The 27,046-nt window shown below is 41.1% G+C and overlaps 1 protein-coding gene across 7 annotated transcripts in view; it reads left to right on the forward strand.

The window, feature by feature from the left end:
• Window positions 1–27,046, forward strand: part of NCOR2 (nuclear receptor corepressor 2) — a 3,277,114-nt gene that overhangs the window by 2,003,641 nt on the left and 1,246,427 nt on the right. For all 7 annotated transcript variants that reach the window (XM_044068530.1, XM_044068534.1, XM_044068533.1 and 4 more), the window contains one exon: window positions 17,309–17,407. In XM_044068530.1, coding sequence (XP_043924465.1) covers window positions 17,309–17,407 — 99 coding nt within the window. The remainder of the gene's footprint in view (window positions 1–17,308; window positions 17,408–27,046) is intronic.

The raw sequence follows: 27,046 nt of genomic DNA on the forward strand, positions 1-27,046 counted from the left end.
AGGGTTGCAATTGGTGTGGTAGTCAAGGAAAGTTGGCTATATTTTCAGATGATATTATTTTATACTTGACAAATCCAAAGAGAGACATTCAGTGTTGTGGAAAGTTTTGAGACCGTTTCAAATCTTTTTGGGATACAAAATTAATGAAGGCAAACAAAGGCAACAGCCAATAAATTATGTATCCACATATGAATTGGTTCAGCAGTATCTATGTTTATAGGGATATGATAAAATGAAGTATTTGGGAGTATGGATTAAAAATTATTCTGGTGTGGCAGCTAAGGATATGTGGGAAGAGACTAAATAAAAGATAATATAAAACTGAGAAAATGGAAGCTTTCTTATATAGTAAGGATACTAAGATGCAAGCATTTAAATGTTTCTAGTACCATTAGTCTATACACAGGTCAAGCATATTTTTTTATCTACCAGAGGAGAAGTTGTGGATAGCAGTTAATAAAGAGCTGAAAGATGTTATCTGGGAGGAGAAAACGGCAAGACTCAAGTGGGATAAGCTGATTTTTTTAGTAGAACAGGGCGGATTGGGATTACACAATTTGAAGGGGTATTTCAGAGGTACAAAGTTAAGGCTCCTTTACATAGCAGAAGCAGGAAACTATACCTCAAAGTAGAAAGGAATGATGATGAAACAGGAGGGATTGGGATTTTGGATGCAGGTCTTTAAGGAGAGTAACAATAATCATACAGAATATTATATCTCTAAAGTAGCAGAAAGTATCTTAAGAACTAAGCCAACACGGAAATGGAGAAAGGCGATTCTGCTGATACAGTATACACTGTAGGCAAGAGAGGCTGAAATTTATTGGAAAAAAAATTACAAAGGAGCCAAGGTTTTGGGAGCAAATAACTAGAGAGGGAAAGATGATAGAATGGGAAGATGCCAAGAATTTATTTGGACTGCAGGTTAGAGATTGCCTTCTCTATCAAGGATTGATATCAGAGTATAGACAAAGAGAAAGTAATAGCGAATTCTGAACTAAAGATCAGCACTGGTAGAGTTTTTAGTAGAATTTAGAATAGAAACTCCCATTAAAAAAAGAATAATTAGTAGAGCATATAAAATATTACATGATAACTATAAAAGTCAATCAGAAGAGGGTAAAAAGGATTGGGAAGAGAGACTGGATAAGCAATTCACAAAGAAACAATGGGAGGATATATGTATGTTTCAAAAATATGCAACAAAATCTAGAAGATTTAGGATTTTTGCTTGGAAATGTTTACATAGATAGTTTTATACCCCAAGTAGGCTGCAGAGACATTAGGTAGACAGCAAATGTTGGAGGTGTGATGGGGAAGAAAGAGGTGACTGGGAACATATTTTTTGAGAATGCGATGCATTGGAGGACTTTAAGGATTCCCTGTGGGATGCGCTGTCAGAGATGTTAAGTGGGCAGATTTGTGTGATGAGGGAGATGATTTTTATGAGCTATGATACAGAATCAGAATTGCCTAGAATATGGTAAGGCCTTGCTGTGTCTAAGTCTGCCAAAAAAGCAATTACTAGAAAGTAAAAATCAAAATCAAAATCTAAACCAACTATACTAGAAGTAGTGAGTATAGTAACAGAAATAAAACAACTAGAATTAAGATCTTTAGAAAAAAGTAGAACCATACTACATAGGAAAAGCTGGAAATTGTGGGAACAGTACATACAGGGGAGGATTTAGGTTTCAAAGACGGCAGGACTTAAATGAGCTTTGTAATATATGACTGAAAATGATTGGGTAGATTGTAAGGGATGTATAATGCTTGCAAGTGGAAGTGTGTCAGTACGATTTGTGATGTAAAATGCTTGTAACTCGGATTGTGTTGGTATGGTTTGTTCCATTTATATAAGTGTATGATTGCCTATGTTGTAAGTGATGGTTAAATAAAGATGTTTCTTGTTTAAAAAAAAGGGAGTAGGAATTTAATAATTTATGGAATGTTGCTTAGGTTATATGATGTATAGCAATGTATGTGAAGTATAATGTTTGTAATTGTGAACTTGTCAATGCAGTTTGATTATTTTTATATAAATGTAAATTTGCCTATGTCACAAGTGATAATTCAATAAAAAAGGATATAACAACCTGCCTGCTTCCAAAGCATCAGGGCACCTTTCATATACCCAATGTGTCAGGCAGCTTGAGCTGAGGTGACCAAAGTACAAGTTTAGCCCTTCAGTGCTTTACTGCCACCAAAGATTAGGCTTTTATGAGGTTTTCAAGGTTCGACAGTCAGCTTCTGCTTTCATTTGCTGGGCAGATAAGTTCCCTTTGGGGGAAAAAAATCTTCCATTTTTTAAATTTTGTTGATATTATCCAAATAGTAAGTGTGACTGAATAGCAAGACTATTGGAGTGGCTTTGTACAGTATCACTATATACATGCAATGTACAGGAAAGTTATTTTAAAGCTAAGAGAATTGTGCTTTAGTGGACTGTCTTGAGACTGTAACATATTTTTAAATGTAGCACTCATTTCTTTCTATGAGTTAAAAGTAGTGTAAAGTAACTGCAAATGTTTTCTGTGGGGAAAAAAATGTATTTTTTCTTTTGTGGTGCTGGCATCGTGTTTTGAAGTACTTTTTACTGTTTTTTTCTGTCAAAAAGTAAGTTGTGTGAACAGGTTGTATTTACTGGCATTTTTCAGCTTGTCTTCTCCAGGAAAGAGGCAACATTTTTGGCTTGACCATGGAACAGAGTACCAGTACTGTGGTTGGTCCTTCTTCCAACCACAGAAAGAAAAAGTTAAGCAAACAGCATTTGCCACCACAGCAGGCTAGCAGTTTGCCCCAGCTCAGGTGGATGATTCTGCTTTGTCCATTTGTTGTACCTCAGACTACTATCCTTTTACTCAGCATTCCACTGGTGTAGCACCTACAGCCACTATGGACTGGGGGTCAGCCATGTCCTCTTTGGTTGTTGGAGTCCCCTCAGTGGGCAATGGAAGGGAGAACCACTCTTGTTAGTCCTGGGAGAGGGAACAAGGAAGATTTCCTTGTTGTGTCAGAATGCTGTGCCCGTCCCTAGAGAAGCAGTGCCTGCCATTAGTAACATGGTTGGGCCCGTTTTTCCAGTGAAAAAGAAATGGAAAACCAAGCATGTATCTATTCCTCCTCAAATTTCTTTGGGTAAGAGTAGTTTACTGGATTCGCTCGGGGTTTAATTCAGGCTGTTGATCCTTCTTTTGTAAACTAGTTTCTCGTTAAAAAAGAGGGATTCCTCTTTTCCTAAAGAGACTCAAGATTCTGAACCTGAACAGGAAAATGCAGGTGCAGGGACAGATTCAGGGTTTTGTTCTCAGATTTCTGATTCAGACTCACAGGAGAGCTCAGTTTCTGATTCCCCCTGTGGGGGATGTTCTTCCTGTTTCGCTGTTGCAGTCATTACATTTGGGTTATCTGCTTGCAGGTTGCCCTCAGTCGGCCTGATTAACAAAATCTTGGGTCCTGCGTCAGAGGCTGTCCCTTCTTCCATGACGTCAGGTCGTCATGGGTATAAAACATGCAGCCAACGCTATTACATCAGTCTTTCTTGCCATGCGGTGCCCGAAGCAGAAGCAGTTCGCAAGTGCCGTCGGCCGACTCCTGAAATTTTCGTTTTCGAGTTTCAGAACCGAAGTCTTCAGCTAAAGCTAAGTATCCCATTGGGGAAACGTTTTCTTGCTCCTTACCGATGTCAGTAAAAGTTAATAATTGCATTACTTGTGGAAAGCAAATACCTCATAAAGATTTTCATTTGTACTGTATTCCTTGCATAGACCCTGACCACGATGTACCTTGCTGTCGGTTTTGTGCTTTATTTAGTCAGTGCACTATCCGTCATCGGTATATTTTTGCCTTTAAATTTTTCGGTTCTCGGTTTAATTATTCAAAAATGTCATCGTTTAGCCATCCGACTACCGGGATTCCAAAAAAATGCAAAGATAAAGACAGAGACAGGCCGCCGAGGTCCAGAACTGCTGACGACGCTTCTCCTAAGCCAGTTCGCCAGTACTCAGTGAAGCGCTTTCGCAGCCCCTGATACCCGCTACTTCTGATTCGCAGGCCTCTACTTAGACCCATTCGGAGTCCGGTATGCCGCGAGATGCTTCAACTATGGAACCGGTGGATGTCTCTACCTTGGATGGGTTCAGAGCCGCTGTACAGGCACCGGCTTCTGAGGGTGTATTCAGGCCTACGGACTTGCATATTAAATCGATGCCTCCTTCATTACTTAGGCCTAAATCTCGATCCATGTCTAAAAAACTGACACCCAGGCCACATGCTCAGGCCTCTATGCCTAAAGAAACAAATAAGAATGGCTGAAAATCTAGTAACTCTAAACAGGGGTAGCCAACCCCCCCTTCTAAGAGGCCTAGGACTGAGGTTGATTATGAATCTTCTGATCAGGATTCTGTTTTTTCTGACTCTTCTGATTATCTGGATTTGCCCTTACCTACTTATGAGGATTCTGATGCAGAGGACTCCATTCCCTCTGCTTCCCCTCTTGAGGATTTTTCTTTTGGGAAAAGCTTACATACTCTAAGGGAGCATTTCCACTTTGAAAGCCAGGATTTTTCTAATTCAAAAAAGAGACTTAGGGATTTCTTTCTCCTACCTCAGCGTAGGCATTTAGCTATTCCTCCTGTACTAGATATTGTTGGTGATGCTTTCTCGGAATCTAGTTTGGCCCCTGATTCCCTGACTCCTGCTCCCAGAAAACCTGACAAATACTACAGGGTCCCTGAGTCCCACAAGTTCCATTTCAAAAATCCTATTGCAGATCCAGAGACTATTTCACAGGGGCCCAAGGGCATTAATGCTTCTACTGCTAAAAATCCTACCCCTTCTGATAGAGACTCCAGGGCGCTGGATAGATGGGGTAAGAAGGTTTACACTTCTGCAACCTTGGCCATTAGGGCTTTAAACTGCCAGTTTCATATGTTAAAATATCAGCAACATATTATTGGACTACTTAAACAGAAAATTATGTTGATTCCTGACTGTGTGGAAAATAAAGAATTATAGGATTTAATGCATTCTGCCAAACAAGTTGGAAAACGTACTTTGCAATGTGGTTTTGATTAATTAGAGGCCTCTTGCAAGGCTGCTGTTACTGGGTCTGTGCTCAGAAGGCATGCTTGGCTTAAGGAGCAATCTTTGCCTGATCATGTTAAGGCTAAGTTGTTGGATGCTCCCTTAAATCAGGACAGCTTGTTTGGCAACAATGCTGAGGAAGTTCTTAAAAAGATGGAAGATAAAGCTAAAGCTATGCAAATTGTTAAAGATTTTTTTACAAGTTCACCCTCCTAGATTTAGTAGGCATTGGCCCTCTAAGAATTGGTCCTTTCTAGCCCCTTCCAGGTCTTCTCAAGCCAAACCCAGACACAGCAAAACCCCAGGTTTCAGTCCCAGGGCACTCACAGAACTAAGCAGTGGGGGGCCTCCACTTCCACGTCTGGGAATAATAAGACTCCCCCCTATGGTAAACTTATCTCAGTGACTTCCTTTTAAAATTTCCAAGCACTCATCAACTGACTGCCCCTTTGGGGGGAAAGATTGCTCTTCATGCAGAGAATTGGGAACTCATTATCCATGACAAATGGGTTTTAAATATAGTGTCCCAGGGATACAGATTTCACTTCCACACGTTGCCAACACCAAGTGGGTGGCCGGACCTACCCCCAAATCAGTGGGCAGAGCCCCAAAAAACAAATACTTTCTCTTTTAAGCATGAGGGCTACTCAACTGGTACCAGAAGAGGAAAAGGGACAAGGTTTCTACTCAAGACTTTTCCTGGTATCCAGAAAAGACAATTCATGGCATCCTAACCTGGACCTGTCTACTCTAAACACCTTTTTGGAGATTCCAAAATTCAAGATGCTGACTCTTCACCAGTTACTTCCTATGCTAGGCAAAGATGCCTGGTTGGCAACACTAGATTTAAAAGAAGCATACCTGCACATCCCAATCAGGGAATCTTGCAGAAGATACCTATGCTTCAAAGCAGGCTACATGCACTATCAGTTCTCTGCACTGCCCATTGGCTTATCTACTGCGCCCAGGGTATTCACAAAGTACCTAGCTCCAGTTATTGCATTTTGTAGGCAAAGAAATATTCAAATATACCCATACCTGGACGATTGTCTAATTCAGGCAGAAAGCCAGGACATACTTTTGAATCATCTGGCCTTTGTAAAAAAGGGTTCTAACTTGTCTGGAGGACACCATAAACAAAAAGAAATCACACCTGGTACCCTGTCAGCAAATTGTATTCCTAGGAGCAAGCTTGAATACAACTTCCCAGACGGCTTACCTCACACCTGAAAAGCAAATTCATTTGACAACCTACTTCAAACAAGTGGCCACAAAAACCCTGCTATCTGCAAGACAGATACTGCAAGCCTTGGGGTTCATGGCCTTCTGCATTCTTCTAATTCCATATGCAAGACTGCATATGAGGAAACTACAGTGGTATCTAAAAAGTCTATGGTGTCAGCATTCTCAAGACCTAGAAACAATGATTCCTATCATACCTTGCCTACGCCTAGAGTTCCTTTGGTGGGCAGAGGCCTGCCATCAAAACAAGGGACTGCCTTTCACACCACCCCCTGCCACCCAAACCCTAACAACAGATGCATCAGACTATGCATAGGGGGCTCACCTGTCAGGGAAGTGCATTCAGGGCAAATGGAACTCAAGTCAAGTGATCCTGCATATCAATCAAAAAGAAATGTTAGCTGTACAGAATGCTCTGACAGCCTTCAAGGACCACATTCTTCCAGGACAACTAATGGTAAAGACGGACAACACCACTGTTAGATGGTATATAAACAAGCGGGGGGGGGGGGGTACACATTCTTACCCCCTCTGCAGACTAGCTATGGCATTGTTCAAGACAGCCTTGAGCTACCAAGTGCACCTACAAGCTCAATTCCTGCCAGGAAAATTAAATACACTGGCAGACGGACAAAGCAGAAACCTCATGGATCCACACGAGTGGAAACTGGAACCAAGGATTTTCAACATGATGACAAGCAAATGGGGGAGCCCAGATATAGACCTGTTTGCCTCTCCCCAGAACTACCAGTTGGGCAAATGTTGCACAAGGACTCCCCACAAACAAGCCTGGAAAGTGGATGCTCTGTCCTTCAGCTGGAAAAACCTATCAGTCTGTGCCTTTCCTCCTCTGCCTCTGCTCTCCAAAGTACTACTAAAAATCAAACAGGACAAACCGAGGATGATTTTGATTCCTCCAGACTGGCCGCGCCAACACTGGTACCCCCTCCTGCGCAGTGTGTCACGGTTATCTCCATGGCACCTGCCTCAGACTCTCCTTCCCTGCTGTCTCAGCAGGAGAACCAGATTCTGCACCCTCAGCTTCCAACACTGAACCTTGCAGCCTGGCTAATTACTTAATCTCTCCTTTACCATCCCTCAGCAAACCTGTGGTGGATATTATTTTAGAGGTAAGGAAGCCTAGTACTAGAAAATCTTATGCTGAAAAATGGAAAAGACTCTGTGCCTGGAACCAGTCTCAAGGGATGAGCACAGCAGTGCCCAATTTACCTCAGATTTTACAATACCTAACTAAGATGCTTCACAAGGGCCTGTCTTTTTCCTCCATTAAAATACACGCCTCAGCCATTTCAGCTCATTATAACACAGAACCCTCCCCTCTTCTCTCAACCACTGCAGAAGCAGTTCCTCAGAGGGGCCAAAAATATGAGACCACCCAGGAGAGCTCCAACCCCAGCATGGGAGCTTAACTTTGTTTTGGAGAAACTCACTCTACCTCCTTTCGAGCCAACTACTACTGCAGACTTAAAATTTCTTTCTTGGAAAATAGCTTTCCTTTTAGCAATCACTTCAGCTAGAAGGGTATCTGAATTACAGGCCCTTATGGCAGTGGAGCCTTTCATCATCTTTCATGCGGACAGGGTGTCCCTCAGAACCAATCCATCCTTCATGCCCAAGGTGGTGTCCAGTGTGGCTCTTAATCAGTCCATTCATTTGCTAACCTTTCCCAATCCACAGAATAAAGGGGAACAGATACTGCATTCCTTAGATGTGCACAGACAGCTTAGATTCTACTTGGACAGGACTAAATCTCAAAGGAAATCTGAAAACTCCTGGTGGCATTTGCTGCGGGGGAAGAAGGGAAGGCTATTTCAAAGCAAACCATTTCTAAATGGATAAGCCATTGCATTCATTTCTGCTATAAGCACCATGGAAAACCTATCCCCCAGGGGATCAGACCTCACTCCACCAGGGCTACATCTACCTTGGGTCCCTACCAGGGACATCCTAGAAGCTGCTACCTGGAGTTCTGTACATACTTTCACCAAGGATTATCATTTGCCAATTTTGTCTAAATCCAGAGCTGGATTTGCCACTGCAGTTCTGCAGGGCCTTAGAGCTGGCCCTAATGCTATCTATATTCCTCCTCCCAACCATAGCTTTGGGAATCTACCCAAATGTAATGAATGCAACAGTGAAACACGAAGAACATAGTACAGTTGTGTACACTTACCATAAATGTAGATGTTCGAGTGTATTCACTGTTGCAGACCTGGTTACCCTCCCTCCAGCCCCCTAACCTTTTTTGGCTATACCTCTTACTTTCCTTTACTATGCTTAAAAGACTTTTTGGTGTATTTGCTTTTTTGTTAGAGGTATATCTTTTTGCTTTTATGTTTAATTGCTTCCCATTAGGGGGGCACCTGACATCTGGGGCAAGAAAAACTGATGTAATGGCGTCGGCTGCATGTTTTATACCGCTGACGACCTGACGTCATGGAAGAAGGGACAGCAACCGATGCAGGACCCAAGACTTTGTTAATCAGGCCGACTGAGAGCAACCTGCAAGCAGATAACCCAAATGTAATGACTGCAATAGTGAATACACTCGAACATCTACATTTATGGTAAGCGTACACAACTGTAATTTTCTCATTCTGTGAGGACTATTGATAGAATATCCGGATAACAGAACATTATAGTTTCTCAGTCTCTCGAAACATACTGTGAGTTGTTACAGAAGAATTTTCCAGAACCTACACGCATTCCTCTTCTTCATGCCCTGTCTGCTTTAGGGATGTGTGTCTTACTGCCCGCTGTTTTCCTAATAGTCAGCCAGCTGTCCCTAAAAAAGCAGATAGGATGTATAAAGTTCCTCAGTTTTACATTTTTATGCACTGTTCCCAAACTTGCCCCAGTAACTATAGCTTTAGTTGATCCAACTGCTGCAAAGCACCTAGTTAATTCCAATCCCACTCTTTCTTTCTGGTAAGGATGGGAACATTACTGATAGGTATGGGGAAAAGTGTATACTTCTGCAACTCTGATTTTCGAATTGTCAGGCTCATATGTTGACTCATTCCCACAAGTACAGCTCTTTTGAGTCTGTACCTTTAACTCCCAGTGGGTGTGGCTTGAGCCTATAAAAGTGAAGTTATCACCTTGCATTTCTAGCAAAGTCAATGACAGAGGTCAAATATCAGTGCAGTTGTGTTTGCCGTCATGAATGCTTCGAGGTAGAATGTTCTGATACCTTATATGTAGTGTTGTTTTGGAATTATTAATGCAAATACGAACAAGCAATATTTGACCACCTAGCGGAGCAGTAGGAGGTAACTGCAGAAACAACTGTAGGCGCACTCGGCTGTTAAAGTAAGAGGAATGTTTTATCTGCATTTCATTCTTGTGAGGAAAAATCTGCTTTAAGGAACTTGAATTTCTTCTGTTGCACAGGTCACTCACTATTCATTACTTGAAGAGTGTGTGTAAGACTTTGTTGATACTTCTTCCAGCGTTGTGGCCATTGTCAGGGTTATGGTTATTGGCACTGTTTTGAGGAGGTTTGCATGGCTTTAGTCTTAGAACCTCTCAGTCTTGCTAAAAATAAGGTTTTAAATTCTCCCTTGGATAAAAATATAGTGTTTCACCCCTCTGCTGCATAGGTGATCAAAAAGTGTGATAAAAGGGGCAAGCTAATCCAGGGAATATTTTAAGATTTTCAGCCCACCTTTTCCAAATTTTCTAAGGGATTTTCTATCTTTTCATCCAGTTTTGGCAAAAAAAAAAACAAAAAACAAATAAACAGTCTCAAGGCAAACAGAAGTTTAAGCAGAGATGGCAAGGGGGTCCCAAAAACAAATCTCAAGCCTTTCAAAATCAGGGACAGTCCCAACAAGTCTGAATGATTATTCAAGAGACCTTGTGAACCCCTCCCACCCTGTCCCCTTTTTTCTTCCAGAAAGTGTGAATCAGTATTTTTCTCTTTGGCAAGAGATTGTTTCAGACAAATGAGTTCTAAAATCATTCTTTAAGGTTACAGATGACAGTGGGAGGAAATTCCCCTTTTCCAGAGGGTCATTTCTCATCCTCTAGACCCGACTGCTTTATTTCTTTCTGTCCTTCATCACATGCTGTCCCAGGAAGTAATAGAACAAGCCCCCTCCTTCCCAGATGGGAAAGGGCTTTTGTTCAAGAATGTTTTTATTGTCAAAGAAAGAACATGATTGGAGACTAGTTTTGGATCTTTCTTTCCTAAACCCATTTGTGGTAGTGACCAGATTCAAAATGATGTCACTTCACAAACTTGTTACCCTTTCTTCCTCTTTCAAGTTTTCTGCTGACACTAGATTTAAAAGACGCTTATTATCACATCCCCGTTCATCCAGATTTCAGATGTTTTTTTAAGGTCATGTGTGTCTGGATCACATTATCATTTGTCTGCCTTACCCCTTGGACTTATCCACTACACTGAGTGTTCACAAAAGTGTCTAACTCCAGTTGTACAGCACTGACTACAGGGTGTTCGCATTTTTCCATATTTAGACTATTTGCATATTTTTGAATAGTCTTTTTCAAAGTATCAGGAAATTTTCTCTCTGTCTGTCTCTCTCTCTCTCTCTCATGGTGAGAGGTCTCTTGCACAAGCTGGGATTCCAAGAGAACATTCAAAAGTCTTTCTTGACTCCCTCACAGAGGATTGTGTTTCTGGGATGTCAACTAGACACCAAATTTCAAAGAGGTTTTCTTTCACAGGAAATATAGATCTAAATCTGTTTCTAAGGTTTTCCACTCAGACTTCAGTCACTGTGAGGGAATACCTTAGGATTCTGGGTTGGGTTTCCTGCCATCTATGATTTTCATGATATCCCTGGCAAGACTCCACATGAGAAAGATACAGTGGTATCTGAAATCTATTTGGTCTCTGCATCAACACCCTTTATCTTTTCAAATCCAAGTATTAAGGCTTGTCAGAAGAGACATCTTTGGTGGAGACAACAGATATCATTAAATTCAGGTCTCCCCTTCTCCCTTCCTGCTCCAAAGCAGTCATTCACCACGGATGCTTTGGACTTTGTTTGGGGAGCAGTTTCAAAAGGGCTAAACGTGCAGTGGGTGTGGGACACAAAGGACAGATGCGAGCCCATAAGGAGATGCTTCCCTGAATAAGGCACTCAAATCTCTGAACCATTTTTGGTCCCTGGGGCGTCATGATGTGGTTAAAAGCTGTACCACAGTCATGTGGAATATCAACAAGCAAGGGGGAAGCAGGTTGTATCGCCTTTGCAGGCTAGCTGTGTTAGCTTCATAGCACCTCACTCTGCAGGCTTCCTACATTCTGTTAGAGCAAAATTTTGTGGCAGACAGACTGAGCTGGACCAAGGCAGACCCTCACAAATGGTGGGGGGCATTCCACGATTTGATCCATCTGAGAGGAGTTTCTCAGGAAGATCTGTTTGTCTTCACTCTGAGCAATCAACTGGTAATATTCTGTTCCAGGACTCCATTCAAGAAGGTCTGGAAGTCAGATGCCTTTTCTTATCCTTGAACAGGAAAGTTCCTATATGCTTTTTCACCCTTTCCACTAATATCCATGGTACTTCTGAAGATTCAGAAGGACCCCCCCCCCTTCCAAAAAAAAATCAGTGGGGTGACTCCCTTCTGGCCCAGGTAACCATGGTTCTGCCTTCTTTTGGAAATAGTCATGGGCATTTACCACAAAGTTCCTGGCAGACTAGATCTGTGTACACAAGAACAGGGGTGTTTCATACACCCCAATATATCAATCATTTTCAGTTAACTGCCTGGACGATAGGGTCTTATTTCCTTTCAGAAACCTGTTTACTGAGGATGTACAGCAGGTAGTAATGGAAGCAAGAAAGCATTCTACTAGAAAATCATATATTAGCAAATAGAAAATGTTCTAGTTGGTGCCAACAACATAACCAGCACCCTTTCAGGGCTAGTTGTTTTCTGGTTTTACAACATTTGTGTGAGTCACTGTCTTATGGCCTTTCTTATTCCTCTGTCAAAGTTAATTTATCTGCCATTTCAGCATGTCTGCCATGGATCCTTATCTTTCATTGCAGTTTCATGTCAAAATGTTCTTGAAATGGGTTTTGCATAAGAGGCCTCTAAGAAAACCGGTGGGCTCTCCTTGGGATCTTAATTTTGTGTTAGAGATGCTAACAGTTTTGCTCCATTTGAACAACCTAATCTGGCTGACTTGAGGTTCTTAACATGGAAAACAGTGTTACTGATTGCTCTGATCTGCAAGAAGGATATGTGAGTTGCAGATTGTTATAGTGAGTCAACCTTACCTCATTTTCTACAGGGACAGGGTTTCTTTGAGAACTGTTCCTTCTTTTTATGTTTAAAGTGGTATCCAATTTTGCTTGAACTCAAACTATCCCTCTCCCTGTTTTCTTTCCTAAATCTAAAAATGAGGAGGAAAGGATGCTCCATGTCTTGGATGACCACAGACAACTTCTTGTGACGTTAAGGAGAACGGACAACCAGCAGGACTTAAATGAGCTATGTAATGTTTGACTGAAAATGACTGGGTAGATTATAAGTGATGCATAATGTTTGCAACTGGGAGTGTGTCAGTATGGTTTGTGCTGTAAAATGCTTGCAACTAGGGTTGTGTCTGTGTGGTTTGTTTTCATTTATATAAACGTTATGTTGTAAGTGATGGTTTAATAAAAATGTTTCTTGTTTAAAAAAAATGTCAGGAAATGAATCTTGTATGTAATATTGCTTAGGTTATATGATATATAGCAATGTACGTGAAGTATAATGTTTGTAAATGTGAACTTGTTAATACAGTTTTAGCAAACTCCAAATGTAGTGAAGTCCAAGAGCAGAAACCACAAAACAAAGGATGAATTAGTCACCTCCAAACACTTTATTAAAAAACAAACAGGAATGTAAAATATCTTTCTCTAGCACCTCGGCCATTCAGCCTTTACAGAGTATAACTTCAGAATTCCACAGATCCTTTATATACAAAACCATACCTATCAGTTAAACAGTTAAACAATTAAAAAATAAAATCATGTGACTATTACATATGTTCAAATGATCACTCCTGCAGTAGCCGCTCCATCCTCCAGCCCTGCTTGTTTTATGTAAATTTTTTTTTTTTTTTTTATGCAGAGGTGTCGATATTTATTTTTTGTTGTTGCTAGGCTCAGCCTCCCTGTGTCTGTGCTGGCAGAAAAGCTCTGAAGGGTTTCACTCTCAAACTTGTCTTTTACTCAGCTCGAGCTGCTTGACAGTTTTATTTATTTATTTAACATTTGTTTGCCAGGATAGTCCGACTGGACAACAAGTGTCCATTTTCAGAGGAGTCCTCTGGAGAAAAACTCCAAAAGTTTACAGAGAGAAGAAAAATTTACAAGAGAGACTTTTCAAAGTAGTAGCATACAGATGGTAGACTTTACAGCTGTTAGTATACAATAAGAGGATATTCCCTCTTTTGGTTAAAAATAAAAGTTAATAGTTTTGAGTGCATGGAAGATGCCCTAAAGCTTTGGAAGCTAGCCAGCTGCTACATCCTTGCAAGATATAACCCATATAGCTAAGAATACTGCAGCAGTGATCATTTAAACACCTACTGTTATGGTGAGTTCAATTTACACAACAGTACTTTCCTCATAAAATTTGTGACTTTTCTGGCAAATCATTGAGGATTGAAGTCCCTGTACAATGACAGGCATTTGGATTTCAGAACTGATATCCTTCAGAAAAATACATGCTAATGCAAAACAGTTATTCCAGCAACCTTCTAAGTTTATAAGAGCAGTATTTAAAGTCTGTCCCTGATTTGGAGCTTTCCCCCATTATTGTTGGCTTTGTCTAGATTTCTTGTACTAAGAGGTGAGAGAATGGCAGTTTGTGGTGTATTTGTGTGTTCATTTTGACTTGGTGTATTACTTCCTTTTTTAACATTAGCATTATATTTGTGTTGGTACTTAGCTGTGTTGTGTACCTAATTCAGAGTGCTGCATATTAATGTTTTGGTAATGTGCGCTGCGTGAAATACTCACGTAATGCAAAATGCTCTACTTGGATATTTACAAATAGTTGTAAACCTGTTTGATGTACTTTTTGTTATTGATGTCTTTCAGTATCTTGGCCCTGGTCATCACAGCAAAAGGTACCTAGAGTAATTAACTTGTTAATAAATAAAAAAAAAAACACTTTTAGAGCCACAGGATCATTTTTTCTTCTTGAGCCAGGCATTTTCATGTGGCTTTTACATTTTTTAGCGAATCATTCTTTTTAGTAGCTCAGTCTGCTGCCTTCATTTTATGAATCCACTACATGTAGTCATACTTAAACCTAGTTTAGAAAAGAGATGTGCATGAGAAAGACAATAAACTAAAGACTGGAAAAGCTGCTGGGAAGAGTGCATCCTGATTTGTCTCATTTCTTTTGGAAACATTTGAAAACAGTTAATTGTGACCTGAATTCATGACAGACTGTGCACCATATAGCTGTTTCTGTTATACAGACATTTTTGTGGTTGTATGTTTGTGGGGAGGGGACTCATGGAGGTGGAGTGTCTGTAATAATTTTAAGACCAGGCGAATGTTGTGTTTGTTTCTTTCCTGTTATGTACATCTGTGACGACCCACCACTGGACCAGTAATCAAGGAGGCTCAATCCTCACCACTGGGACCTGTGTGTGTGTGTGGGGGGGGGGGATGTTCACTGGGAGGATAACAGGTATACATACAGTATTTCCAGATGCAGCTCTCTGCATCAATTGCAGTTTCCCTTCAGAGCACAGAGACCATAGTCGGTCCAGTGCAGGTTTCTCTTTCTTCCTGCAGATCCCCAATAAGATTCCCCACTGGCACAGCTATAGAGTTGAGATCTCAGCTGAGTGACCAAGCCAAGACCTCCAGCACCCTCTTTGTCCAACCAGTGCTTCATGTCCCTGCCCAAGTAGCTGACACAGACACTCTTTGAGGTTTGATTTACACACACACACACACACACACACACACACACACACACACACACACACACACACACACACACGGGAAAGGATGGCACATGTTTACTAGCTATGCTCCCTTCTGCCCAGACTATAAGGTAGTTCCCACTGCCACCAGTCACTCCTGCCAGCTACCTTAAGGCCCTTAACAAAGGATGACAAATTTTACTGTGTAATGTTAATACAAATGGTAGTTTGACTAAGAGCAAGGCTGTTAGGAGTGGCCCACACAGTCTCATCAAATAAATATGTAACTACTCTCAAAACTTAAGTGTCACTACAAAGATCAACCATAATGAAAGGTTTACATATATTTAATAGTAAATAATAAAATAACAAGAAAATACTGCATATATATTCATAGTGACATCAGAATTCAAAACATAGGAAATATTGAAAATAACATTGCAGGACAGGCTGAGATAAATAAAAAAAAAACAATATCTAAACTAAGCTTCACTGTATTTCTGACTGTATCTAAGAGAATTACTATACCCTAGTTAACTTGCTTAATTAGAGAAAGGCAGGTGATGAGATGAGTGGTTCTTCTTGTTGTTGTCAGGTCCAAGACAGAATACAGAGTGCTCTGTCTCACTAAGAGACTTCTCAAAAAATGTCTAAACTATTACTGCTGAGGTAGCTTGCAGAATGACATCACTTCTTGTCATCTGACTTCTAGTTCACGGCAAACCCCATTGCTGGCAGCTGGCAGTATTTAGCATCTACCTGTAACAATATACAGACAAGGGCTTTTGCTCAGATCTTTGGCAGATGCTGGAAGTCATAAAACAATTGCATTCCTTCATGCTTCCAGAGTATCAATTAGTTCACCCCAAAGACAATACAGAAAGCTTCCTAGTACAGACTTTGTGTCTGTGGCTGAATTGAACCCTGTGAGATAGCCTCTTTACGGCCTATCCTATAAAGTGATTTAATTTCAAATATTTTTCTAAAGTTTGCTGGACTGAGTTTAACCCTCCCATTTCCTCTGTTAAAACATATACATTTAAACAGTTACAGTAGTGCATGTACATTTCTGTTTTCTTCCAGTAAGACACACTGTGGATATATTTTAAACACAAGCACTTTATAAATACCTTTTCAACACAAACATCTGTACAGAGCAGTTTGATATACACATGACATACAGTTGTAATACGTTTGTAACATAGGCATCTTATATAAATTAGTTTGATATTCATAAATGACATATAATTATTTACAAAATTCCAGCTAGCTGTGCTGGCAGTACCTCCTTTGGTCACAACATCCAGTACAGTAGATTGCTTCTGTGCATTGGCACTTAATTAATCTGTATACCTGAGTGCATGGTGGTATAAAATCCTGTTTTATAAACTGCGTTTTGCATTGCACAGGTTGCTGCTCACTGAAGAAAAATATTGCTGTGAAACTTGAGGATTTACTTACTCGTGTTTAGTTATTATCGTTATATTAGTTTTCACAAAACAATAACTAACCACACAGTATATGTACAGTAATACTGTTCAATATGTTTAAGGTACTTTGGCCATGTTTCCTGGAGTCTGTTTACTTTAGCCTGTCACTTGCATTATTTTTTGAGAACATGCAGGTGTTGAAAGTAGTAGCTGTTTTGTCATCCTTACCTCTTGCCAGTTTAGTTCATTTGTGTTGCGTACCACCACTATTCTCCCTAGTGTATAATGTAGGAGTCTGTATAATATGCTGGCCCACTGGACTAAAATGAGTGGAAACATAATCTGAGACATGGTATGTTTTAGAAGTCCATTTGAAAAAAAATAATGGATCACAGCCATAGCTTAGAATATTTGAAACCAGAAAAATAGAGACAAACTGTATCTGAATTAAAATAAAAAAAATGAAACTTTCCGTTAATGTTCATGTAGTGACTTAATGAGAACAGCGTCTGTTTGCATGCTTGCCATTTTGTCTTTGGACAGTTTGTATTTTTTAATAATGTTATGGGTTCTGCTGATTTGATCTGTCTTAATATTTATAAAAAAAATTTACTTTCAGACTGTATCAGATAGTGTCCTCTATTACTATATGAGCAAGAAGAATGAACACTACAAAAACTTGATGAGGAGGAATTACCGTCGGCGAGGAAAGAACCAGGTATGTGCAGTGTAACTCTGTCATTAAAGAGCTGTCTCTGCCAAATCCATGCATTCCGTGCTGTGACTAGATGACATGTAGGACATGCACAATTTGTTCAGTGGTATATGTATCTTCCGTAAGAAAAAGGTAACAAAAGGTGAAAGAATGGCTTGTGCACTGATACCTACTTACCATACCGTTCGCACAGAAAAAGGTGACTTTGTTATTAACTTGTTTATTTCAAAATGTAAACTGTTTGATAAGCACCTCATTTGTAGACAGTGACAGTTCTGTTTTTCAAGCTGTGCAGATGTTTGTCGGGAATAATAAAGTCTCTAATACAGTGCTAGCCAGCAGGTCCTGATAACTCATTTGAACACTTCAGAAGATGGAAATCTTTTAGCAAATTTTATAAGTTGTTTAATCTGTCCAGTTTGTGTCTTAGGGACAGGCTGTCTTATCATACTTTGGCCCTCCTTTTTGGTATCAAACAGAGTGTGCACCACTCCAGAAGATGGAATGGTTCTAGCAGGTTTTGCAAGCTGTTTAATTTGACTAGATCTTTGCATAGGAGGCAGTTAGGTGGCGAGGACAAAAAATGAAGAGGCTGGTAGCCTGGTATCTTTTCTGTCAGAGAGGGTTTGGGATATCCCTGTCTCACTGCTGACACCTTGAAGTAGATGATGGGTGACTCAGGAAAACCCACATGTAAACCTCTGCTCCTAGAGGAGCATTTGATGGTAGCAATCATGTTAATGTGCTCAGTCATTGCACATGCTGCAAACATTATGGGAAGCTTTAAGGAATAAAAATGTCTTCCTCATTAGAATGATGAGAGCTGCACGAACCTCGCCATAAAAAACTCTCTGTCGAGCACACGCACGTGTACAGGGCTAAGTCAGCACAGGTGGCAGTACAGTATTAAGAAGAACCCTTAAAATTATTCTGTACCTGATGGAACCAGAAAAGGACATCTCAGTGTTTTGTAATATTCTGAGGCAGTTCTGGTTTTAGGGATATAAAATTAATGAAGATAATACAAAGGCTATAGCTATATACTATGTACCCACACTTGACTTGGTCCAGCAATAACCATATTTATGGGAACATGATAAAATGAAGTATTTAGGAGGCTGGGTTAAAAAGAGTTTGGTTGTAGCAGCTAAGGATATGTGGGAAAATGCTAAACAAAAAATAATGCAAAAACTGGAAATTCTTCACAATGGGTATGGATAGCAAGATACTAACAGTAACGATTATTTTAGTCCCTTTAGTTTTATTCACAGGTTAGGCATATTTTTATCAATCAGAGGAGAAGTTGTGGACAGTAATTAATAAAGTGTTGAAGGATTTTATTTGGGAGTGGAAGGATTTTATTTGGGAGTGGAAGAGGGTTAGAGTCGAGTGGGATAATATGATCCTCTCAACAGAGCAATTAGGTTTAGGATTACCTGATTTGAATGGATATTTTAGAGCTATACCTACTTATATGTAGCACAAGCAGAAACAGCAATTCAAAGTGGAAAGGAATGAAGTTGAAACAGAGGGGGTAATCCAAGAAATAAAGAAAGAATGGGATCCTTAAGAAGAATAACAACAGTACAGAATATTGTATTCATAAAGTAGCAGGAAGAATAGTAAGAACTAAGCCAACATGTGAATTAAGAGAGTAGATTCTGCTGATAGGGATGAATACAATTAAAGGTTCCATAGAATAGACAGCAGGAGGCAGGCATTTACTGGAGGAAGCTGGCAGTGGAACCAAGGTATTGGGAACAGGTAGAGAAGTAAAGGTAATAGGATGGGAAGAGGCCAAAGTGACATTTGGATTGCAGGCTAGTGATTGCCTTCCCTGTCAGGGATGGATATCAGAATGTAGACAAAGGGATAGGGGAATCTTAAATGAAAGGCCTGCTTTGGTTGAACTTTAACTGAATGTAGAACAGAAGCTGCTGTTGAAAAAGGGATAATTAGTAGGGAATATAAAATATTATAGCAGTAGCCAATGAGTGCGTGTGGTATATTGAAGATTTACTCACTGTTGGTGTGGTTTAATCATGATTTCCTTAAGTAATGTCTTTGTATAACGGCACTGTGGTGTTCTATGTTGTTTCCATATTCTTCTGCTTTGTTGATGTACTGCGCATGCGTATGGGACTTATGTTCTCACACCTACAAAGTACATCATTGCTTTGGAAAGCAAGCAGTGGAGAAAGGAAGATCTTCATTGCTGTTGTTTTTTTTTTTAGGAAGAAAGTGTGAAATCCAGACAGTTTAGAGAAACATGGCAAAAATATAAGGTAAATCAGGTATGTTTCTTTAGTTTTGCATAATGTATCTGATTTTCCTTGTATTTTCTCTGCCATCCGTATGTACCTCTCAACCTCTTTGCTCAAGAAAACTGCAAAGCGTTAACATGTATTAATAAAAGAAAGTCCGGTTGACCCATCTTTGTTCTGTGTTAACGAGTTACTGTTGTATAATACATGATAACTATAGGAATCAATTAGAAGAGGTCAGAAAAAATTGGGACGTGAGATGAGATACGCATTTCACAAAAAAACAATAGGAGGACATAGGTATAGCTCCCAAATATGCAGCAAAGTCTAGATGGTTTAGGATTTTTACCTGGAAGTGTTTGCATATATACTTTTATACCCCAAGTAGAATCCAAAAGTTTTTCCTCAGGTAAATTGGAAATGTTGGAGGTGTGATGAGGAAGAAAGTGATAACTAGGGACATATATTTTGTGAGTCTAATGAGTTGGCAGACTAAAAATTCCATACAGAGTACTCTGTCAGGAATGTGTGGTGAGCAAATGGGGGTAACTAAGGAAATGATTGTTCTGAGCTGGGATACAAGATCTGTTTGCAACTGCTGTGTGTGTGTGTGTGTGTGTGTGTGTGTGTGTGTGTGTGTGTGTGTGTGTGTGTGTGTGTGTGTGTGTGTGTGTGTGTGTGTGTTATACCCCCTTTTGTAACTTGAAATGTGGTAGCAACATTGTTTCCTGAGCTTAACTGAAAATGGATTCAGTTGAACATCATCCTTTATCAAGCACAATATCGAGTGTTATGTTTGGGTGCCCGATCTTAACTGAGTTATATGTTTGAGACATGATTTACTCCGTGTACCACCAGTTAGTGAAAAGTGTAGGAAAGCACTGTGCTTTACTAGTTTCAAAGCCTTTGAAAGACTGTAAAACTCTTAATGTTGTCAAATAGACAGCAGGCAAAAACAAAGTACCTCTGTGAAGAATGAAGAACTTTAAATGTTGTTAGACACTTCATTCTGCCACACGTTTTGTTAATAAATGTGGCAGAGGGAAGCTGTTAACAGATTTTAAAAGTCTTATCTTTTGCCACTGTTCTTTTCTGGTCAGCACTGATCACTGTTAGTCCCTTGCTTAAGACCTGATTAGCTCTTAGGTGTGCTCAACAAGCTTTTGTTAAGCACCCTTAAACACTGTTAAGATTGGGTCTTATGCTAGAGGCTTTTTATATATGCTTAAGTGTTATCTTTTTCCTGATTCAGGATTTTGTCAGACCCTTTTCAGGGTTATGTCAGACACTTTGTCATACCCAATTTCACTAAATCCCATTTATTTGAGAAAGGGGAACCAAACATGCATTTATTCAGTGAGTAAGATAAAATCCAATGTTACCTGCTCTGTCTGGCTTCAACCTGTGGGACTTCAGCGCTGACTCTGATCTCTCACAGGCCAATTCCAAGGTCTTCTACTCATTTGTCTCCACCTCCCTTACCCATAACTCCCCAACTCCTCCCCCAATCCTCAGATCTAGTTTGCTGCCATCCTGGTCATTAGCTTGGTCTTGGCTTCACTTTGTGTATCCTTTGTGATATCACTAGTGTAGTGCTTTTCTTCCTAAAATTTAATCCTTTACCATGCATTAGTGTTAAGATTGCCTGCGTATGTTATAGGTAGTTTTTTTGTGATTGTAGTAAATTGGCTTGTTTGTCCATTAGTTTTTGCTGCAACTTTTGGGCCTATCTGTTGTGTTTTTGTTAAAAGTGTTCCTGTAGTTAGTGAGTGTAGTGCATTTTATTGTCCTCTGCTTTGGTGTTTACTGTGTCTGAGCATGGATAAAGGTTTTAAGAAATGTTTTAAGAAATATGTGATCTGCAGGCAGAAATTGCCATAGCAGGGCACACACCTTAAGTGAGTGTATTGTTTGGGACCTTTGCACCTGGACTCTGGGTGTTATATTTGTGAGTGGTTTGGGTCCAGAGCCATTAACAAATGCAGGGCTAAGTTGGTCCTCAAAGGACTTCTTCTCTCCAGGTCTTTGGGTGCTTCTCCTTTAGCTGCAAAGGCTGGATCTGAGAAGTATCATCCACAGGACTTCAAGCCACTGAAAGGGGATTGGAAGAGTGCTTCATCATCATCTGCCCCTGGTCCTTTTAGTTTGGGTTCACCAGATCTGAAGATCCCATGACCTTTGAGTTGCTCAACTGCCCAGGCTCCAACTCCTTCGAGCCGATCTCCATTGGTGCCGTCTAGCAAGTAAGACTTTGCCTCTGGGTCTGAGTCTTCCAAATCCTTTTCTACTTAAAGGGGGCCCATCTAGTTGAGCAGTTTCCCCTTCACCCCTTCCATGCCACCAGAGCCATTGCCTGAGTCTTTTCCTTCTCCAACACAGTTCCCAGCTTCTCTGGCCCGGATCTGACAGATGAGTTAATTTTCCTGCAAACGGCCTTCACATCATCATTGTTGGCATTATCCATCTGGTTGTTAAGGTCAGTGGGCAGCATCAAAACTTAGATTTGGAGCATCTGATGAGGTCTTTTAAACAACAGCAACCATTAGGACTTATTGCTTTAGGTCCAGGCCAGACCCCAGGCCCCTTGGTTCCTTCTGCTTGGCTTCCTCCCTCAGTCCCTTTGGATACGAGTTCTTCAGGCCCAGCTGCTTTCCCACATTTGGGGTTGAATTCGATGGCTTGGCCATTCTTGGGTGTGACCCATTCTGTGATTGCATCGACTCTGACTACTTCATGGCTGTTGGGACCTCAGAGCTGTGGTGTCAAAGGGGAGGTTTCTGTGTCAGGATCTTCTCTCCTACTCGGGGCTTCAGCTTTAGACAGCTTGGTCTAATCGCGATGTTGGGTCTGGGGATAGCTCCCTCAGTTTCAGGTGCTGGCACACTTCATTCAGAGAGGCCAGCTTCTGCTTCAACCTTTAATGTCATAGAGAGGATGTTTTTTGCTCAAGAGAAGGGTTGGATTTCGCTGACTGGTGTCCCTTCCCTTTTTTCATTTGGGCCAGTGACCAATCAGCAGTATGCTCTAGGACAGCCTGCATCAGTGTGGCTCCGTACTGCCTTGTTGGCAGAGCCGTTCTACATCTTCCCCTCCCCCTGGCTTCACTAGAGTGGGAGCTTTCAAGGAAGAGGACTTGTAAGAAAAGAAGAAACACCTGGAATCCCTGGAGGAGTCCCATAAGTCACCTTAGGATGTCGCCTCTTTTGGCAATCTGTTAGAACTGCTTCACCAATCCAGAGGCTTGACCAATGAAGCCCCTTCTCTGGAGTAGTCAGTATTCTTGGAGGCCTTCAGCACAGGCCTATCCATGCCTTGCATGGTTCTCCCTCCAGACACTTCTATATTCCTAGTGTCCCGGAGGTGTGGAAGGAACCCAACATGGAGTAGCCAGTTCCCAAGAAACTGGAGAAGATTCTTGCTCCCACCCAAAGACCGGATGCATTGGAGTAAGTACATGGCTGTAGATGCTATTGTGGTGGTGGTAGCCACCAAGAAGGAGGTCTCTGAAGAGAGCTCCTTCGTCAGGCCCTCAAACACGGAATCTTGGATTTTGGACCAATTGGAGAAGAGCTCCTATGCCTCAGCCACTTTCACACCGAGCACTCAGTTATTTGTCTCACTTGACAAGGCTTCAGTGCAGTTGGTGTCTGAAGTGCAAGGACTATTAAGACATAGCAGTTTCCAGAGATTCAGAAGACACTGGAGACTCAGTTATCTACCCTGCTTTCTATAACCAATCTGTCCATGAGGCTCATTTCGAATGCAGCCGATGGAGTGTCTCGAGTGGCTGGCTTTTGCATTGACATGCAGTGCCATGCTTGGGTGTATTTATGTAATTTTGTGGACTGCTTCAAGGCATCCTTTGTTAATGCTCTATTTGATGGCTCTTCTCTCTTTGGGCCGAAAGTCAAGAATACTCTACCGTATTTCCTCGAAAATAAGAGCGGGTCTTGTACTCTTTCCCATGCCAAAATACGCATTAAGGCTTATCAGGGGATGCCTTATTTATCCACACTGTCCAACAATCTACATTTATTAATTTATTCATGTACAAAAATCAACATTTATTAATGAACACAAATCTACGCTTATTCATGTACAAAAATTGACATTTATTTCATACTTTTCTGTTATTGGACCACAGTTCTAATGTGTTAAAACAGTTGTGTGAGAATTCTACATAAACAGTGCACCAAACATTTCAACTTCAGAATATCTGTACCTTGGCTTTCACAGTTATTCAAATACAGGCATGTCATCTTCTTCTGGAACATTGTCATAAGTGTCCAACCCCCAAATTTTGACCTGAATTTCTTGTGACTGCATTTCCTGTAGAACCATTGGCCCCAATCTGTCATGCCTAGCAATAGAGTTCTCCTTAAATGAGCACTGCTTGTCCAAGTAGCCTGTTCGTAGTGCATTGGCAACACATCTGTCAGTGATTTTATCCCATGACTTTTTCACCTAAGTCACAACCTCTTGCAGGCTAGGCTTCACCAAGTTTCCATGCTGATTTCTCTCCATTCTGTTTTCAGTGTTGTCATTGAGTTCCATGCGCAAATGGTCCTTGCATGGCTTGTTTATTGCAATATCAAGAGTATGGAGATAGGCATTCATTCCTACGGGAGTCATTATTTGATCTATTCTTCTCTGTGCAAGGAATTTCTTCATTTCTTTAGCGCGGTGAGTGCTGGCTGAATCCCAGACTAGCAGACCTCTTTTGCCACCTCACAAAACAAGTGGCAGCATTACATCGACCCACTTTCTTATAGCTGCTTGTGTGCACCAGGCTTTTTCGGTTTCAAGAATGTAAATGCTTGAAACATGTTCAGTCTTAATTTTTGTGCCCTTACTAATGATTATAGGTGGGATTTTCTTTCCATGTAGACGAATTGCCAAAATACAGGTAACACGTGCAGTCTCGTAACCAGTGGAGGGAATGTAGATTGACGAGGCACCCCTCTGATCAATTGTTGTTTGAGATACTTGGCCCATAAACACTGCAGTTTCATCCATAGCAATCATGTTGGAGAGTTGGTATTTAGAAAAGTCAATGCCATCAACAAAGGACTTGAACGCAAGTGCACGTTTAATAACTTCAGTATCTTCCAACTTGAACAGTGTTGTTGATCTTCTTAAAGACCGTTCATATCGATGAAGGAAGCCATCCAGCCAATGTTGTGATGCTTTGAATTCTTCTGGGAATATTTCTAACTGTGGTGCCATTGCAAGGGCAAAAGCTTGGATATCAGCCCTGCGCACAACCAAAGCCTTTGCTCTCCTGTTAGCAATCCACTCACAGATGATGTCTTCCAGCTCAGGAAATAATGGTTGCCGACCTGATCCACACTTGGACTTCTTAGCATTTCCCTCGTCGGCCTGTTGACTGAGGTTATAGTACGCTGCATGCCATTTTTGGACCGTTTGGAGATCTAACTTCTTCCCTTTACAGAAAGCTGTCAGATTCTTTCCCCGGGAGTCCACCACGATTCCTTTCTTGTACATGACGGAATAGCTCTTTCTTTCTTTTTGCACTCATCTTGTCTGAGGGGGGTTAATTTAAAGACTTACGAGACTGGAGTGGCAACACAAAATGACGCTGTTTACAAAGAGAAGGCACACCCGCAACCATGCACTATCATGTGCGCATGCTTTACGCACATTGTCTGTACGTTGAGTAATCAAAATGTGCCTGCCAGTGTTTATGGGCCAACCATCAAGTGTGAGTGATGGTTAAGGTTCCAGTAAGAATTGTGGAGGACTCCCAGGCAAAGAATCTTATGACTTTCTGCAGAGAGAAGAAGTTGGGTGTCCGAATGGTCCGAAAATGGTGAGCAGAGTACGATAACCTCAGTCAACGGGTGTCAGTAATATTATTTTATAAGTCAACACATCCGTCATGTGTTGTTGACAAGCTTAACTCAGGCGTATTTTTGGGGTAGGGTTTATATCATGACCACCCTGGAAAACCATGCTAGGCCTTATTCTCTGGTTAGGTCTTATTTACAAAGAAGTACTGTAACAAGGAGTGAGCAAGATGGGAAGACACTGTCCGCTGTAGAGGTGCGCTTTGCTACCCACAACAGACCTTTTCAAGGAACCAAAAAAAGGGGCAAGCATTTCTTCTTCAGAAAGTCGCAGCAGTCCTCTCAGGACACTCCTTCAGAGGGTTCCTCCTGAGGTTGGGAGAATCATAATAGACTCCGTCTGTATGGTAGGGGTGGTCCGCAGAATCAGTGGTTCCACAAGGTGTTCTCTGGTGGGTACTTAAAGTGATCCTGAAGGGTTGTTTAACTGTCTTACAGTGGAGTCAGTCAGGGGTCATTTTGCTCTTCACGCAATAGCTTGGGAGGCCATCATCTCAGGTGCATAGGTGCTAAGATTCCTATCCAAAGGTTACTTCATTCCCTATTCAGAAGTTCCAAATTTCATCAAAAGCAACTTCCAGATGTTCCACTCCCATCAGAAATTGCAGGCAGCAGCAGAAATCCATAAGCTGCTCACAAACTAATTCACTCAGGAAGTCCCACCAGACAAGCAAGGATCTGGGGTCTGTTCCAAAAAAAAGATGCAGGATATCAAACCCGTTTTTGGGATTTGAGCAGACTGAATCAGTTTATGAAAAAGACCACATTCCAGATGGTTACTTTGCAGTCCATCTTACCTTTGCTGAGGAAGGACGATTGGATGTGCCCAACAGACCTCAAGGGCACCTACCATCATATCAAAATGGACAGACATTCCCAGATTTTTTTGAGCTTCCAACACTGCACTAGTCATTTTCAGTTCAGGGCCCTGACAGTTGGACTCGCCACTGCCCCCCAGGTGTTTACCAAATTTGTGGCAGTGATCGAGGCCTGATTCCTGCTGAAGGATTTTCAGGTCTTTCTTTACATTGGCTCCACACCACCCCCACAAAACCATCATTGCTCATAGCCAAAGAATCCTTGCTCCATCTGTATGACCAATTAGACATTACAGTCAGTTACCCCAAACAGAGTCTTCAGCCAGCTCAAGTTTTAGAGTTCATAGGTTACCACTGTCAAGAGTATCCAGTCTTCATGCTTAGGCCTTACCGGTGCTTGAAATCTTGAAACCTTCCAGCCCAATCTTTGTGCTTAGGCCTTACCGGTGCTTGAAGTCTTGAAACTCTCCAGCTCAAATGGTTATGAAGCTTTTCGGCCATATAGCAGCATCCATAGGGTTGGTTCATCTAGCCAGATATATGAGAGCTGTGTATTGGACTCTGGCTGTTCACTGGTCTTTTCTAACCCATCCAGTGGACTTTCCAGTTTGATTGACTAGGGTATGTCATGATCAGATTCGTTGGTGGTTGCAGTTTCTTTTAGTAACCAATGGAAGACAATTCATTCTTTCA

The sequence above is a fragment of the Protopterus annectens genome, chromosome 4.part0, assembly GCF_019279795.1.
Source record: "Protopterus annectens isolate FY-2018-M chromosome 4.part0, PAN1.0, whole genome shotgun sequence".
NCBI lineage: Eukaryota > Metazoa > Chordata > Ceratodontiformes > Protopteridae > Protopterus > Protopterus annectens.